The sequence below is a fragment of the Sturnira hondurensis genome, unplaced genomic scaffold, assembly GCF_014824575.4.
Source record: "Sturnira hondurensis isolate 20B ecotype Veracruz unplaced genomic scaffold, ASM1482457v3 Scaffold0021632, whole genome shotgun sequence".
Classification (NCBI taxonomy): Eukaryota; Metazoa; Chordata; class Mammalia; order Chiroptera; family Phyllostomidae; genus Sturnira; species Sturnira hondurensis.
Genome location: NW_028094263.1, coordinates 5,600,192 through 5,616,224, shown reverse-complemented (window position 1 = coordinate 5,616,224; position 16,033 = coordinate 5,600,192). Strand labels below are relative to the sequence as shown.

The 16,033-nt window shown below is 45.5% G+C and overlaps 1 protein-coding gene across 1 annotated transcript; it reads left to right on the top strand.

Moving 5' to 3' along the window:
- The first annotated feature begins 3,889 nt into the window (after positions 1–3,889).
- KRT39 (keratin 39) lies at positions 3,890–10,825 on the top strand. Its single transcript, XM_037033343.1, has 7 exons — positions 3,890–4,357; positions 5,382–5,464; positions 6,101–6,257; positions 7,132–7,293; positions 7,406–7,531; positions 8,797–9,017; positions 10,351–10,825. Exons 1-7 carry the CDS (start codon positions 3,890–3,892, stop codon positions 10,610–10,612), a joined length of 1,479 nt encoding a protein of 492 aa, XP_036889238.1. The 3' UTR covers positions 10,613–10,825.
- The last annotated feature ends 5,208 nt before the right edge of the window (positions 10,826–16,033 follow it).

Genomic DNA, 16,033 nt, shown 5'->3' with positions numbered 1-16,033 from the left:
TACTTTAGGATCGGGTAACAGACCCTTACAGGGAAAGGAACACTGATCAGCAGTAAAGAAAACGTGGAATATCCAGGAAAAGAAGAGTGTCTGGAGATGAAATGTGGCCCTGAAGGAATCGAAGGGGAATCAGCTCCCAGAACCTAAAAGGCCGCCAGCTATGGGAAGAAAGAAGGAACAACTCTGTCTGAGAGACACAAGAGGAAAAGAAAAATAGTAAGACGGAGAGAAAGGTACAGAACAGAAACATTAAGTCGTTTTCAAACTTTTTTTTCTGATTCTGCAACTGATGCATTCAATTTTTAGAACGCATATGCAAGCATAAACAAAAAGCTATTTATCAGTAATTATAAAATACAGAGAACTCCCCTCTTCACATTCAGACATATTTCCTTCCAGTCTTTTTTCCATGTTTTTAAAATTATGAATGATTTCAAGCCCTGTTATTTTTTAACTTCATTTTTATTGTTGACACTATTACAATGGAATGAAACTTCTCCATTTTTCAGGGTTTCTTGGTTTTTCGTCACTGCTGAGAAAGGCCTTCCTTCTCTGAGTTTTTAAAAGAATTCTGTTGTCTTTTAGCATAACTTCTATTTTTCACAAGTGACTATTTGATCCATTTGCAATTCAAGTATATAAATAAAATAATGGCATTCATATAGCTAGAGAGTTGTATCAAATCTATTTTTATGTTAACCATGTTTTATCAGGATATCACTTTTTATGATAAACTACATCAATTAAAAGGATGAAGCGCCATGAAGTTTGAACAGCACACACAGTAACCGCACAGCTGTAGACGAGAATTTCACCGTGGAGGGTACCAACCTCGACAGTTCCTCGGGCTCCTTCCCGACAACTCGCCTCCCCCAAAACGAGGCATCTATGATTCTGATCATCTAACCATAGATGAGTTTTGCCTGTTCTTGAAGTTGTTATAAACATGATCATACCATTTATACTGTTTTGTGTCCTCCTTCTTCGAGTCAGGACATTGTTTTCTAGGTTCTTCCATGCTGCTGTGAGTGCCGGCAGTTCATTTTCTCGTTGAGTTCTAGTCCATGTATACACCACAGCCTGCGGAACCGTTACCCTGCTTGTGAGTAGTGGGGCTGTTTCCACTTTGTGACTTTAGGAACAAACCACTCTTCTACAAGTCTGTGCGTGTACATCACTCATTTGTCTTGGGCATGCACCTCGTCATAAAATTGCTGGGTCACGGGAGAGGCCCTTTGTCAGATGCATTGAGAATATTTTCACCCAGCATGTGGCTTGCCTTTTCATTTTCATTTCAGATTCTATACCTGAATCAGCAAAAGATTTCAATGATAATGATGTTTAATCAGTTTTTTATGATTAGTGTTCTCCACATGCTACACACAAGATTACAGATATTCTCTGCTTTCTTTTAAAAACTCTGTGTGTAAAACCTTCACGTGTAAGTGTTTTTAACCCATCTTGAATTAATTTTTATATATATTATGAGGCAGGATTCAATTTGGGTACACAATTATATAATTGATTCAGCAACATTTATTTAGAAGATCTCTCAGTGACTGACCCTGGAAACTTTGTCAAAAGTCAGTCAACTACATACACATGAGTAGGTTTCTAGACTGTATTCTTTTTCATCGTTCTCTTTGCCGACATCACGCTGTTTCAATTGCAGTACAATTATAGTGACTTGTACAAATTTACACTCCCACCATCAATGAGTGAGGGCTACACACACACAATGCAATGCATGTGGTATCAACCTTGCGTTTTCTTCAATCTGATAGACAAAAAAAAAAATCTCAATGTAGTTTAAATTCACATTCCCTGTTATTATAAGTAACATTGAGCATTATTTCTAAGACACTTTTTCAAAATGTCTTTTACATTTTTCTTCTGGTCACTCTCCGTGGTGTAACTACAAATATTCTTTCCCACATTGTCCTCTGCCTCCCAATTTTGTAGGTCATATCTTTTACCCATACATGGGTTATTTGATATAGTCAAATTTATGCTTTTCTATGTTTTCTTCATGTTGAGACATTATTGGAAAGGCCTTCTGAATGCAAGTATATAAAAGAGTCTCCTATGGTTTTTTAGCGATTCATGACTTCATTCTTCACATTGGAATCTTTGATCACTCCGTAGTTCGCCCTGCTGAGTGGTACGGTCCAACATGGCCTGCCCTGCCTCTCCGCCCCACGTGACACAGAACTGCCTCACACTCTGAAGTCTATGGCAGTCTGTCTTTGCCCCATCGATTCTAAATGTCACATTTATCATATACTAAGTCACAATCTATTGGGGAGTCTATTTCTAGACTATTTCTAGTCTATTTCTATTTCTACTTATTCTATTCCAAAAAGTCACCTTTTGAGAGGGCTGCAACAAATTTATTGGGATCTGAGTTAAATTAATGCAGAGATAACTGACAGTTTTATAGTGATGAGCACAGCATTTCAGGTCAAGAATATGATGGACGTCTTTCCGCTTATTCTAGGCTTAGCATTTTATTCCTGTCGATCTTGTACCTTTCTAACTAAGTTTATGCCTGCACATTTTATATTTGTTGGTGCTGTTGTAAATTATGTTTTTTCCTTACATCATGTGATATGCAGAACAATGGGCTCCCAAAGATGTTCATGTCCTAACCCCAGAACCTTTGAGTATGTCAGGCTACATGGCGAGGGGGAAGTAAAGTTGTTCATCGGCTGACCTTTAAATAGGACATTATTCTAGACGGTATGACTAGGCCCAATATACTCGTAAGAGTCCTTAAACGTGGGGGAGAGAAGCAGAAGAGTCAGTGTTGGAGTGATGCACGTGAGAAACGCTCGCCTGGCCGTGGCAGGCTTTGAACACGGAAGGGGCCGTGAGCCAAGGAACAGGGGGCAGCCCCTGGAGGAGGCAAGAGAATTATTCTTTCCTGGAGCCTCCATAAAAAACCAGGAACTAATAACTTCCTTAAGAAAATACTGAGTAACTCTTCCTGAGAAAGAACACACATACCTTTCAACAGGTCATATTTAAACACCAAATATAAACCAATTATAAACCATCACGATTTCTTAGCTAATGTAATAGCAAGCAAACACTGGGCACTAAAAATGTTATCAAATGTGGGCTTTGGAAAAAACAAAATGTAACCAGCCTTTTCTCCAAGAAATTAATTGTCAGCAATCGAACCCTACCTGGAAAGGCTAAAACAGAAGCTTAGCAATCACCTTTAAAAAGAGCCTCATTTAAGACTGACATTTTAACCCATACTCAGTAAAAAAAAAAAAAAGAAAAGAAATGGAGAAGACAACTAGGCAGAACAAAGAAGAAAAAAGGAAAAGCAAATGGTGAGAACAAAATAAAATATGAATTCCTAAGTTCATGCCAATAATTAGTAGATACTAATAGTTTCCCTTTTCTGGAAAGCAGAGGAAAAATAAATGGGCTCATCCCTGGCCAAGCTCAGTGTCAGGTGCAGAGGTCAACGAGGACTTAATGGACTCAATATACTCACGCCCACTTAATAATCGGTGCTGCTAGAGCTGCGCAGCAGTTCCTTTGAAGAAACCATGTGAAGCTCTGTGCCCAGCGACAAGTAGTAGTTGAAATGGGCAATAACTCAGCTAACCGCCTAAGTGCACATTTTTATGAGCCAGGTAACTCTTCTCGGGCAAGTCAAGAGCAGACTAATGAGATGTTCCTGTGGGACTCGATACAAACATTAGAAAGGAAAACATCCTGCCTGCTCTGACACCACCGAGAGGAAAGGCTATATAAGTCCTCCGAACAGGAGAAAACCACCAAACGCTCAGGGTTCGGACGCATTGACAGTAGCTTGAGCTTTCCATCCAGAGGAACCACAGACTTTGAAATAAACCAGAGCTGGCCACATGCTATGGACACCAAGGACTGTCCGACAACTATTCCTTCTTCAACACCATGCCAAAGCTGCTCTGGGATTGCCAATTTTAGGAGCACTGCTTCGGACACCAGGTGCCAGTGTGGTGGTCTTGAAGCCAACAGCTGCCAACCCACTGGCCATGTTCTGAGAGCTCTCCCATCCCAGGGCTGCCAACCTGTTCCCTGCTTTGGCCCCATGCCCATCTGCTTGGTAAACAACGTCAGCGCCTGTACCTCCATGGATGACTGTGGCTGGTGTGGTGAGGGCATCAACAGTAAGGAGAAAGAGACCATGCAAATCTTGAATGACCGCCTTGCTAACTACCTTGAAAAGGTGCGGATGCTGGAACGAGAGAACACAGAACTGGAGTGTAAAATCCAGGAGGAGTGTCATAAGGAGCTCCCTGTCACCTGTCCTGACTACCTGTCCTACTACGCGACCATTGAAGAGCTCCAGCAGAAGGTAAGATTCTTAGCAACCGTACAATCAAGTTTTGCATTGACGTTCTCCAAGCAATAGTCCTTTGCTAAACTTTAATACGTTTATTTCTTTTTATGCTGAAAAATATTTTGCAGAATAAGAAAATGTTTTGAATGAAATTGTCATCTTGATGCAATATTCAGAGTTATAGTCATAGTTTTTTGCTTTCCAGAGAAATATGCTCTGCTCTTATTTTAACCAGATGACTCGGGACCAAAATGTGTTAACAACATATGGCTGCCATTTCCTGAACCAAAATAAGACAACAGGAATCGGAGAAAATGAATTTTGTTTTAATAAGTTTCTAACTAGTTTAATTTTCACCCATGTTATCACCCATCACCACTCTTTCCGTTGGATGCTCATTGCATCACCTCCCAATTGTTCAAACAGTTTTTCCCACACCAGATCGGACTTTCCTGTTCACAGCAACATGCTGCTGCTACATGGGCTGGACTTACCGTATTTTGCCATGTATAATGTACATCATGTTTTAGAACTGAGTCCTGTGTATGATTTGCATTATACACATGAATTAGTACCACCTACGTATAATCTGCATCCTTATTTTTCCCTCAAAAATTTGGGCAAAAAAGTGTATGTTATACACAACAAAATACGGTATTCTGTTTATTAGCTTAACAAATATTTACTGAGCAGGACGACAAGGCACCTGACACTATCCTAGGCTCTGGGAACATACTGGGGACCTGAAACAACCCTGCCCACATGGTGTTTACATTCTAGTAGATCCTGGTATGTTCAGCAAATTTAAGGTAAATTTTATATTTTAATGGTGAAACATCTACTCAAGCCTTTATTGAAGTAATTTTTGCTTAACTTTTAGGAAAATAACAGAAGTTCTTATTTTCCAAAGTTGCCCAGACTTCCCAAGGATAGCTATGAAAAGCCTTCCTGGCTGACTGAAATCCACACCATCCCCTTGGTTTTTAAGGAAGGGGCCTCGGTGTTTGTCTCATTTGTGTGTACAACTTCTTAATTCTAGATCTTGTGCACCAAGGCTGAGAATTCCAGACTGGTCTCACAAATTGACAACACCAAACTGGCTGCTGATGACTTGAGAGCCAAGTAAGCCCACCCAACCCTGTCCGCCATTCATGGCAGAACTCGCCCTGCATTGGACGCTTAACTCCCAATAAGATTATCCACATGTCTACTCACCCTCCTACCCCTACCGTGATGGCGCTAGCCCAGTATAGACCTTCAAATTCAATAAGTTTAATAACCACTGACATGTTGTATACAGGTACCTATAGTTTCTAACACATAAACCCATCGGATTACCTAAGAGTTTAGTAAAATAGGTAAAGCAAACCTACTGTTACCCCATTTAAGGTGAGAAAACTGTGGCTTAACGGGGTTCAGTTACTTATGCAAAGGCACACGACCGGTACGAAACAGAGCCAAAACTTGGACGCGAGCTCTCTTAAGTCCTAACCCAATGCTCTTTCTACTTTCATTGCATCACCTCTAGGGGCAGGAGCAGGAGGATAAATTCCCTCCTCTCAAAGAACAGCAACATAGCATCAGTCTGGCAAACAAATATAGGAATGATAATTAAGTGGTGATGTTTGTCAGGTGATTTCAGCTTGAAACGCACGAGAGAAGTATGGTAAATGAGAGGCCCAGAGGAAAATACAGAAGGAAGTTTGATTTACACCCCCTACCTTTGAACGTCTTTCACTCCACGCCTCATTTTTAAAGGTATGAAGCTGAGCTGTCCCTGCGCCAGCTGGTGGAGGCAGATGCTAACGGCCTACGGAAGATCCTGAATGCGCTGACCCTGGGCAAAGCGGACCTGGAGGCGCGAGGCCAGTCTCTGAGGGAGGAGCTCCTTTGCCTCAAAAACAACCATGAAGAGGTTAGAGAAAGCCTCACCTAAGCCTCCAAAAACAACACTGATTCCTCTGAATTGAACTTGACAAAGGGTGTATCCTCTAGATAATCTTCTGGGTTTTAGCCCTGATAGTACCTGCATTACTGCTACCGGTTCGATGTTTTTCAAATCAATTGCCGGTAACACAATATCTGAAGCCTCTGCTGCCCTCTCCAGCCTTTCCGGAAAAAGGAAGTAACTCAAATTTATTGTCCTCATAGGCTTCTCATCTTTTTTAAAGAAGAAGATTCTATTTATTCATTTTTTAGAGAGGGGAAGAGAGGGAGAGAAACATCAATGTGTGGTTGCTTCTTGTGTACCTCCTACTGGGGAACCTGGCGTGCAACCCAGGCATGTGCCCTGACTGGGAATGGAACCAGTGACCCTCTGGTTTGCAGGCTGGCCCTCAATTCACTGAGCCACACCAGCCAGGGCAGCTTCCCATCTTTTTGTCAGCATCCCTACACAGATTCCTGCCACTACTGGTATAAATCGATACTGGCATAAGCCTATATTTGCATTGGAGACTATGGTCTCTCATAAATTCCACCTCTATGCTGCTTCACGCATTAACCATCCCTGGAAATGATGTAAATTCTTTAAATACCTGCTCTTGCTAGTCACTTCCTTTTAATGCTGCACATATGTGAACACATAGTCACATATGTGAACACATAGTCACATCTGAAATAGCTTTAAGTCACTTTATAGCATCTCAAATGCAACTATGAATCATGTGTTCGTTTATTGTGGGCTATATTTCGGACGCAATTAAGCTAAATTATTGCTGTTAGACAGAAACGAGAACAAGGAAGTCATCTATTCACCAAGTGACTTCACACCCTTTTTCTGTCCCTAGGAAATCAATTCCTTACAGAGCCAGCTGGGGGACAGGCTACACATCGAAGTGACGTCTGCCCCTTCTGTGGACCTCAATCGGGTTCTGCAAGAAATGAGACGTCGGTATGAGTCTATTGTGGAGGCAAACCTCAGAGACGTGGAACAATGGTTCAACACGCAGGTAGGGAGGGAGCAAAGTCAAAACCAGCGAGGTGGCCTTGCATTTCCGGGGGCCTTTTAACCCAAGTGATGTTCTCCTTCCCGATCTCCGCGGCCCCTTGACTGTGTTTCAGATGGAGGAGCTGAACCAGCAGGTGGTGACCAGCTGTCAACAGCAGCACTGCTGCCAGAAGGAGGTCACCGAGCTGAGACGCGCCGTGAACGCTCTGGAGGTTGAACGGCAGGCCCAGCACCGCCTGGTACGCGGCCAGCTGACCGAGCCCAGCCCCGTGGGGGTGGTGACAGCCCCTAACACCAGCTGCAATGTTTCCCGAACTGCGCCCCTCAGATCAGCAGCCCCTCTGTTTGTTCAAGGGTCTGTGGCCAGAACAGGGCTTGGTGGTCGGACAAGCCTGGGAAATGCTGCATCAAGCAAAGGCTAAACAGGGGGCCTTCCCGTGGGCGTTTGATAAGCTGGCCTGTGTGTTGTGCCTCTCCCAGAAGGGGGCGTATGGTGTTCGGCACCCCAAAACTTATTTGACTGTGGACCCCTTTTTTAAAGAGTATCTCATGGCAGTAATGATCCATGAGCACACTTTGGGAAACACTAAAAGAGAATTCTATCTAATGCAAAGCATTTTTACAAATTACTGAATTTATAAAATAATCTTCTGAGCAGGGGGTAGCACGATCATGAAGCCAATTTTACAGATAAGCCTCAGGAGGTGGAGTGACCTTCCCAAGCCAGATTATCTCACCCGTCTCGTAGATGGGGACGCCGAGGTCCCAGGGCATTAAGTCACGAAGGAAATAAAAGCCTGAGCCAGAATTCAGGTTCCCAAGTTAGAACTGATTGCACTTCTCTGAAGTAAAAAGTATGAAATACCCTTCATACTCTGGCACGAAGGGTATTAGGAAGACCTTGCTCCAAGGCTGGTTTTCTCACGAGCTAGTCATGTGCCTGGGAACAGCTCATTTAAGCTCTTGGACCTCAGTTTTCTCATCTATAAAAAGTGGGATAATCATGCAAATAATAGGTTATAGTAAAATGTAAAATCCATAAAACTTAACAGGATGATAGAGCAGGAAGGAACTTTAATCGTCAGAGTTTCGGCTCCTATTTTACACATGAAAGAGTGGATCTGATGAGGGGACTGTTTATGGCTTAATGCTGCTCACTTCCTTTTTAAGGTCCAAACACTCCCGGGTACCACGGTAATGGGTTTTTAATTCCTAGGTGTGGAATAAGTCGGAATATTTTTTTCTCTCAGAGGTAGGAAAGTGTGGTAGAAGATTATCAAGTGATTAAGAAACAGGAAGATACGCGGCGCTTGGATAAAGGGAAGCAAGCTTAGTATAGTTGATGATTTTGTTTTTGGATTTATTTGCTTCGGAGAGAATAAGAGGGCTTGAAGATTCGTTAGCACCTGTTACAAAGGAACCACTGTTGAAATGGTACAGATCACAAGGGACCTGGGCTTAAAGGAGTCATCATTATAAATCCTGCTTTCCTCCTGCGTGGTAGAGAGACTCCCAGGAATGCTTCCTGGCCGAGACAGAGGCCCGCTACACAGCCCTGCTGACCCAGAGCCAGGGTCTGATCGATAACCTAGAGGCTCAGCTGGCGGAGATCCGATGTGCCCTGGAGCGGCAGAACCAAGAGTACGAAATTCTGCTGGACGTCAGGTCCCAGCTGGAGTGCGAGATCGCCACCTACCGCGGCCTCCTGGAGAGCTCGGACTGCAAGTACGTTAAGTAAAAACATTTTCATGAAAGAAACGCTCACACACACACGTAGGCACCACCCCTGGCAACCAGACAGCGGGTGCTTTGATCTCCCCAGTGACGGGGCGCTTGGGACCCAGGGGTCCATACACTCTCTCAAGCTGTGCCACTGGAGATCTGCAATTATAACCCAGTCTAGCTTAGCTCAGTGGTTTTTGAGGAGTCCCTATACCCGGTTAGCTCCTTGTAAGTGTTTTAGCATCTTAAGAGTTTTAAAAATTACCAGGGGAAAAATGGTTTCTTTAAAGATGAGCATTCTTGGTGACACACAGGTCTCCCCCACTGAGATGAACGTCTGAACGGGTGGACGCGAACAGGCCGGCCCCACTCTCCTCGGAGGCACCTGCTCAGACCGAAACGCCCAACCCGCCCGGTCGCCTCTTCTCGATGCTAAAACCATCATGCACACATGTGTGTTTCAGTGTATTTTTTACAGAAGTCGTAACGTTTTAAAATAATAAGAAGCGTTCCAACCCATATGAAATTGATCTAGAGCATGGGCTCTTTGAAGCACCTCAGTCCAAACGAACACTCCAAAGGCAAACTTGGTTACGATTGTTAAAAAGACATCCCTCCCCAAAATAATCAGTGCAGTCGGTTCACAGAGTTCTTTTAACTGGCATGATCACGTTACACCAGCGCAATGTTAACCCACGCTACCACCTGCAGGAGCCACAACATACCAAAGGGCCGTGAATCAGTGAAGAAAGATGATGCTTTCTGAGGAGTCCTTACTGCCTCTCACTCCAGTCCCCTAAAGACCGCCCATTTACACACACACACAGACAGCTCTTTGGGGCTTCCTGATGAAGCTTTGAGAACTCCTCCGTGGGTGGGGTTCAGGCCACCCGCAGTCTGTGGTTAACTCTCTGATAAGAAAAGTGTCTGATTAACTTCCTTTCCCCAGGGGATAAGCCCCTCAACGTGTCCCTTCTCATCAGGACCCTGTGAGTTTAGTTCCCTTTATATCCACTCTGCGGATGAAAAACTAGAGTCAGGAACAGTCTGAGGGCACCAGCTGGTAACTGACAGAGCCGGACCCTCCCTGGCCCTGACCCCCAGCACGTATTCTCCCACAGCGCCCTGGAGCCCCCTGCGATGGGAGCTAATACGATCCAATCCTTCTACACCTGGGACGCTACTTCCCCGTGGATCTGGTCTGGTTCTTTTTCTTCCTCTAACGACAGCACAAAGTGAGGGAATAAGTGTCTGTTTTGAATGACGCAGGTTGAAAAATTAACCACCGCCATTTTTGCCTTCCCTCAGTCACAGGTAAAATTCTGTTTTCTTCTAGGCTTCCCTGTAACCCGTGTGCCACCAAATGTGAGCCTTCCATTTGCACAGCCAGGAAGGGCGGAGCCATGGAATGCGCAGCCCCAGTATACGCGGCACCCTCGGCTCCCCACGGGACCCCTGAGCCCTGCGGTGCCTGCAGAGCCCTGACCCACCTCCTGGCTAAAATCTGCACCGTCACCAAGGAGATCAAGGACGGGAAAGTCATCTCTTCGTATGAGCACGTGCAGCCTTGCTTTATCATCAGAGCCGCCCAAGCCTAGCCTCTCGGGGTGGTAAAAATGGCCCTCACTCGTGACACGGAGGCCAACGCTTGTTCCTGCCGGAAAGGTTTGAGAGGTCCCCCAGTCCCTGCAGGTACTTAGTTTCTTTCTACTACTATGGTGGGTCGCCATCCGCAGATTATCTTTCATTCTGCTCCTTCCCCAAGTCTCCGCGGCCACACAGGCACTAGCTGACGCTCTCTGGAAGCAGCGTCACATCCGCCTGAGGAGCAAGAAGGTGACCTACATTGCTGCCCACGAGTGACGGGCAGGTTCCTCTTCTGTTTGCTCAGGTCTTATCGACTTACGTTCCTCATCGGAGCCAGTCAGACAAGTTCTAAGGTTGTTTTTGGCTGGGGCACATGAAGGTAAAAAGCTACCACCTCCCCCATTTAACTCCTTCTGTGGATACGCAACGAAGCTTATGTGGGACTAGCACGAAGAGAGAAAAAGATCTTTTTTCATATTTAGTTTCTTTGAACAGATGGTCATGAATCTGAATCCTGTGGAGCTCTGTTGTCTTAATTATTGTTTACGCATACTTACATACTTTATCTTCCCCAAGATGTTTTTAAAGATATCCGTGCTATCCAAAACTTCGGGAACCATAAAGCTGACCAAATACTTTCGTGGAAAATCGGGAACAATTGTGGGGAGTGACTCTCGAGCATTTTGAAGAAATAGCATGGGTCCTCTCGTGAAACGTTTGCTAGGCCTCTATCCTTTGGGGAATGGGGTTTGGTTCTGATCGTTTTCCAAGGGGCATGCGGCTGGAACTCTGAAGACATAGCCCTGCTCCTCTGTCTCCCTGTGATGAGTGAGTGTGAAAAAATAACTTAGACGCCTGCTTCAGTTTATCTACCAGAGAGAAATGGACTTAACACTCACGAACTTGGCAAGAAAGTAATCATGGATAATTGCTATTTGCAAGCGCGAGGCAGTCCTGGAGCAAGAAGGCATTGTTTACGCCCAGCTGTTCTCAAAGCTTCTCTTACAGTAGGGTCACAGATCATGTACATCATTTCCTACACAAATTATTTGACATTTCCGAAGGTTTTAGTAAATAGTTCCCAATCAAACACACAACGTGGGACCAAAAAAGCCTGAAGCCCTAACCTTGCCCCTTCCTAACTGCGGCCCTGGGCAAAACCCTTAGCCTTCCTCAAATTTAAGTTCCTCATTTGTTAAATGTGAAGATCAAATGAAATAGTTTAGGTGAGGCTGCTTTGTATTCTGAAAGCACGACATAATTGTGATTTTTATAGAAGCTTTGTTTTCAGCCGCAGAGGTAGACCTAACCGATGCCCTTATGATCTCCAGTTACAACTCTTTCTCCGTGAATTTCGTTTCAGTCATGATTTTGGAGTTTTAATAGTGTTTGTCTTTCGGGGGCAAAGGATAGGTCAAGCTCCCTGTGATCAGGCCCACACTGCTACTCTAGAAAGCATTTTTGAAGTCTTGGGACGCGTATCAGGTATCAGTTGCTGACTGACGCCCACATCAAAGACAAAAGCATTAAGTCACAGCTCAGCAATCCACTTCCTGCAGACAAGTAGCAACTTAGCCTGAGGAGTGGAATGCAGAACTCCGAGAGCGACCTCTTTTCTACCGGTGATTTCTGTCTCCTCTGAACACCCATGTTCCCCTCACCCCACCCCGCCCCGCCCCACCCCCCGCAGCACTTAACCGCATACTCTCTCAGACTGTGGGTGGAAATGTGGAAAGAGCATGGGGCTTGGACGCAGAAACCCGAGTCTCAACCCAGCCTGTGTGTGTGACCTCGACTACAAGGGAGGTAACTCGGGCCCTGCCTCCTGTGTGACCAGAAGGATTAAATGGCATCGTGAGGGTGAAGGGTTTTGTAAACTGTAAAGTGGTCTGCAGGAGGGAGTTTATTCCCCAGATTAAAAACCGGGCACCTGTCATTTCCTCCCCTGCCGACTCCCTTGGGGTTGGCTCAGGCATGGTCCCTGGTGGGCCCCACACATGCCATCAACACAGCCTGGGAAACCAGGGGCTGAGACGTCAGCGCTGCTCGGTCTGCGCTGAGTTTTGATCCCAACAGGACTCAGGGTGTAGGAACCTCACTGGACTCAGACTGACCTCAGGCAGATGTGGCAATGCCCTAACAACCTACCCCAGAAATAGGACATCTTCCTCCCACTCGGCCAAGAATCCCGCGTGCCTCCCATGGTAAAAATAAATTACAGACTGCACAGTAAACAGGGCGTTTGAACACCCAGGCGTCCAGATACTACAAGTGTCCTCTCTCTACAAGGACATGTGGAACCATCTGCTGGACCTTGTATCTGAGTGGTCGGATCTTTTGCTTATTTTATATGTTTACTGGTTTTAGAAAGAGAGGGAGAGAGAGAAAGAAACATCTATCTGTTGCCTCCCATAGGTACCCTGACCGGGGGTAGAACCCACAACCTAGGTCATGTGTCATGTGACCAGGAAGCAAACCCCCAACCTTTTGGTGTATGAGACGAGCCACACCGGCCAGGGCAAATGGTCAAAAGTTTCACAGGCAGTACAGAGTCTGGATTTTTACCCAGAAGTTAAATCAGCATCCTTTGCAGCCACAGGATGGAGTTGAAGGGGATTTTGTTGTGTTTTGGTTTTTCCACAGTTCAGCAACGGGATAGAAAAGGAGCTGATAGAGAGGGAGAGGGAGAAGTCAATGCAAGTACAGTTTTAGCACAGCTCAAAAGACAGCCATGAATCAGGAAACAGCAGGGTCTCTGGACCCTGAGTTCAAATCCCACCACTGCTTCTTCAAAGTGGGACCTCAGGCGGGTCGTGGAGCCCTTCTGTTCACGGCTTCCCCGGTCTATGGCACGGGGATATTGGTAATACCCACCGTCCGATCACTGTGAGAATCAAACGAACTAAAAAGCAGGTACAGCACTTAGAGGAGCACCTGGCAAACAGCATATACTCAATATATGTTAGTTATTTTTTTATCTTTTTTAAAAAATATTTATTTATTTTCAGAGAGAGGGGAAGAGAAGGAGAGAGAGAGAGAAATATCAATGTGTGGTTGTCTCTCATGTGTCCCCCCCACTGGGAATTGGCCTGCAACCCAGGCATGTGCCCTGACTGGGAATTGAACCGCAATCCTTTGCTTCACAGGCCTGTGCTCAATCCACTGAGCTACACCAGCCAGGGCTATGTTAGTTATTTTGATCAATGTTGCCATTATTAATATAAATGTAGCACCAGTTCAAGCTTCCTTGGGAGACAGCGCTATAAAGGACAATAACACCGTTACTGCTACTACTGCTACTAATAATAATGTTGGTTGCAGTGTACAGTAATAATAATAATAATAATAATAATAATAATAATAATAAATACCAGCTGCAGCATACTGAGCAGTTCCCACGTGCCGGGCCCCGCACTGAGCTTCCCCCCGCACGGCCTCTCACCCCCCCAGCGCAGCCCCACAAGGCTGGTCCTTTATTCCTGTCTCCATAAGATGGAAATGAGTCTCAGACAGAGCAGGGGCCTTCCCAGAGCTAGAAAGGGATGGAGCCAGGATTCCACCCCAGATCTCTCTGACCCTTGAACTCAGACACTTAACCACGAAACCAAATTACAGATACGAGAAGTCTGTGAGTCCCAGTCCTGGGAGGCGGCGTGACGCCAGGTTCCTTTCTCCAAGTCTGTGAAGTCCGGGTGAAGACAGTCACGCAAAGCGCTGACTCCATGCAGTTCGATGGCTTTCTGTTCACTAGAGCCTGCCCTGGGAGGAGGAGGGACCTCAGAGCCCATTCGTATTTCTAGGCAAGGGAATGTGTTCTCTGCACATTTTGTCTTTTTCACGTCGACTCCACCTTAATATGAGATCTGGTTTAAACCCCTCCGAAGACGGAGTGATCACACTTCTCTCTTTCCCTTTGTCTCCCACCCCCATTAACTGCCCCACACCCCCCTGTACATGGACCACAACCTCTCCATCCCACATCAATCCCACTATTTTCTGCTTGGAAGAGGCTGCCCGAAGAATTTTCCTCAAGAGTGTGGCCGGTTGAGCCCCTTCCATTACTTCCCGCCAGGATTTCTCCAGTTGACCCAGAAACCAGCTCCATTCAAATCACCCCGGAGCACATAAAATTCAGATTTTTTTTTTAATTTTATTTATTTATCTTTAGAGAGGAAGGGAAGGAGAGAAGGAGAGAAGTATCAATGTATGGTTGCCTCTCGTGAGTCCCCTACTGGGAACTGGCCCGCAACCCAGGCATGTGCCCTGACTGGGAATCGAACCACGATCGTGTGGTTCGCAGACCTGTGCTCAATCCACTGAGCTAGGCCAGCCAGGGCAAAAAAAATTCAGATTCTTGAGCCCAGTCCCAGCCCTCCTGCGTGACCACCTGGGAATCCAAACTGTAACGACATTCTCAGCTATAGCGCATGTGCTGAATTAAAAGCCACTACTTTCTAATTGACAAGTGCCGTGTTTAAAGATCTGGAAGACTCGATGCCCTTTTGAGGTCCATTTAGGTTCTGACATCAGCCGGAGAGGTGACCGCTCACAGACAGTCCCTCCCCTGCATGTCTGCTTGCCTGTTTATGAAGTGGGTGGTCGGTCAATAAGTTAATAAGTGTTGCTAACTCATTTAATCCTTACAGCACTACCGTGAAGTGGCTACTATTAACATTACCATTTAAAAGACAAGGAAACTAACAGAGAAGTTAAATGACTTGCCCAATGCCACACAAAAATCAGACTGAATTTTAAGTACTTTGATTTCCTCTGCAAGGTCAAAAGGGTGCTCGAGCCATTGTAGAATCAGTCTCCAAAAATAGGAGTATTTTCACCCACAGGCACAATGCTGTGCAGCAGGTCTCCAGAATTTATTCATTTTGTATCACGAACTTTACACCCCTGATGAGAGGAACTTTCTTTCCCCTCCTCCCAAGCCCTGGGCAACCGCCCCGCTATTTTTGTTTCTCTGAGATGGTCTGTGTTTAGAAACCTCGTATACATGGACTCATGCATTTCACTCAGCACAGTGCCCTCAAAGTTCATCCCTGTTGTCACAGGTTGCAAGATTTCCTTCTTTCGAATACTAAATAATATTCCATTGTGTGGGTGTATCGAGGTCACATTCTCTTTTATCCACTCCCCCATCAGCGGACGCTGAGGTCACCCCCGCCTCTTGGCTGTGTGCTAGTGCCACACTGAACATGGGGGTGCTAACAACGCTTCGAAAATTAGAACAGTGCTGGGATGGCATCTCATAGCCTTTTGCCGGTAAGAGATGGAGAAACTGGGGCCGGGGGAGAAAGGTGACTGGCCCTGACCACAGCCAGTGAGAGAACCCAGGGCTCTCCTCCGCTTCTCAGTCCCCGTCTGTAGTAGACAGAGGCGGACCTGGCCTGATGGAAATGGCACGGGACCACCAGGCAGTGACC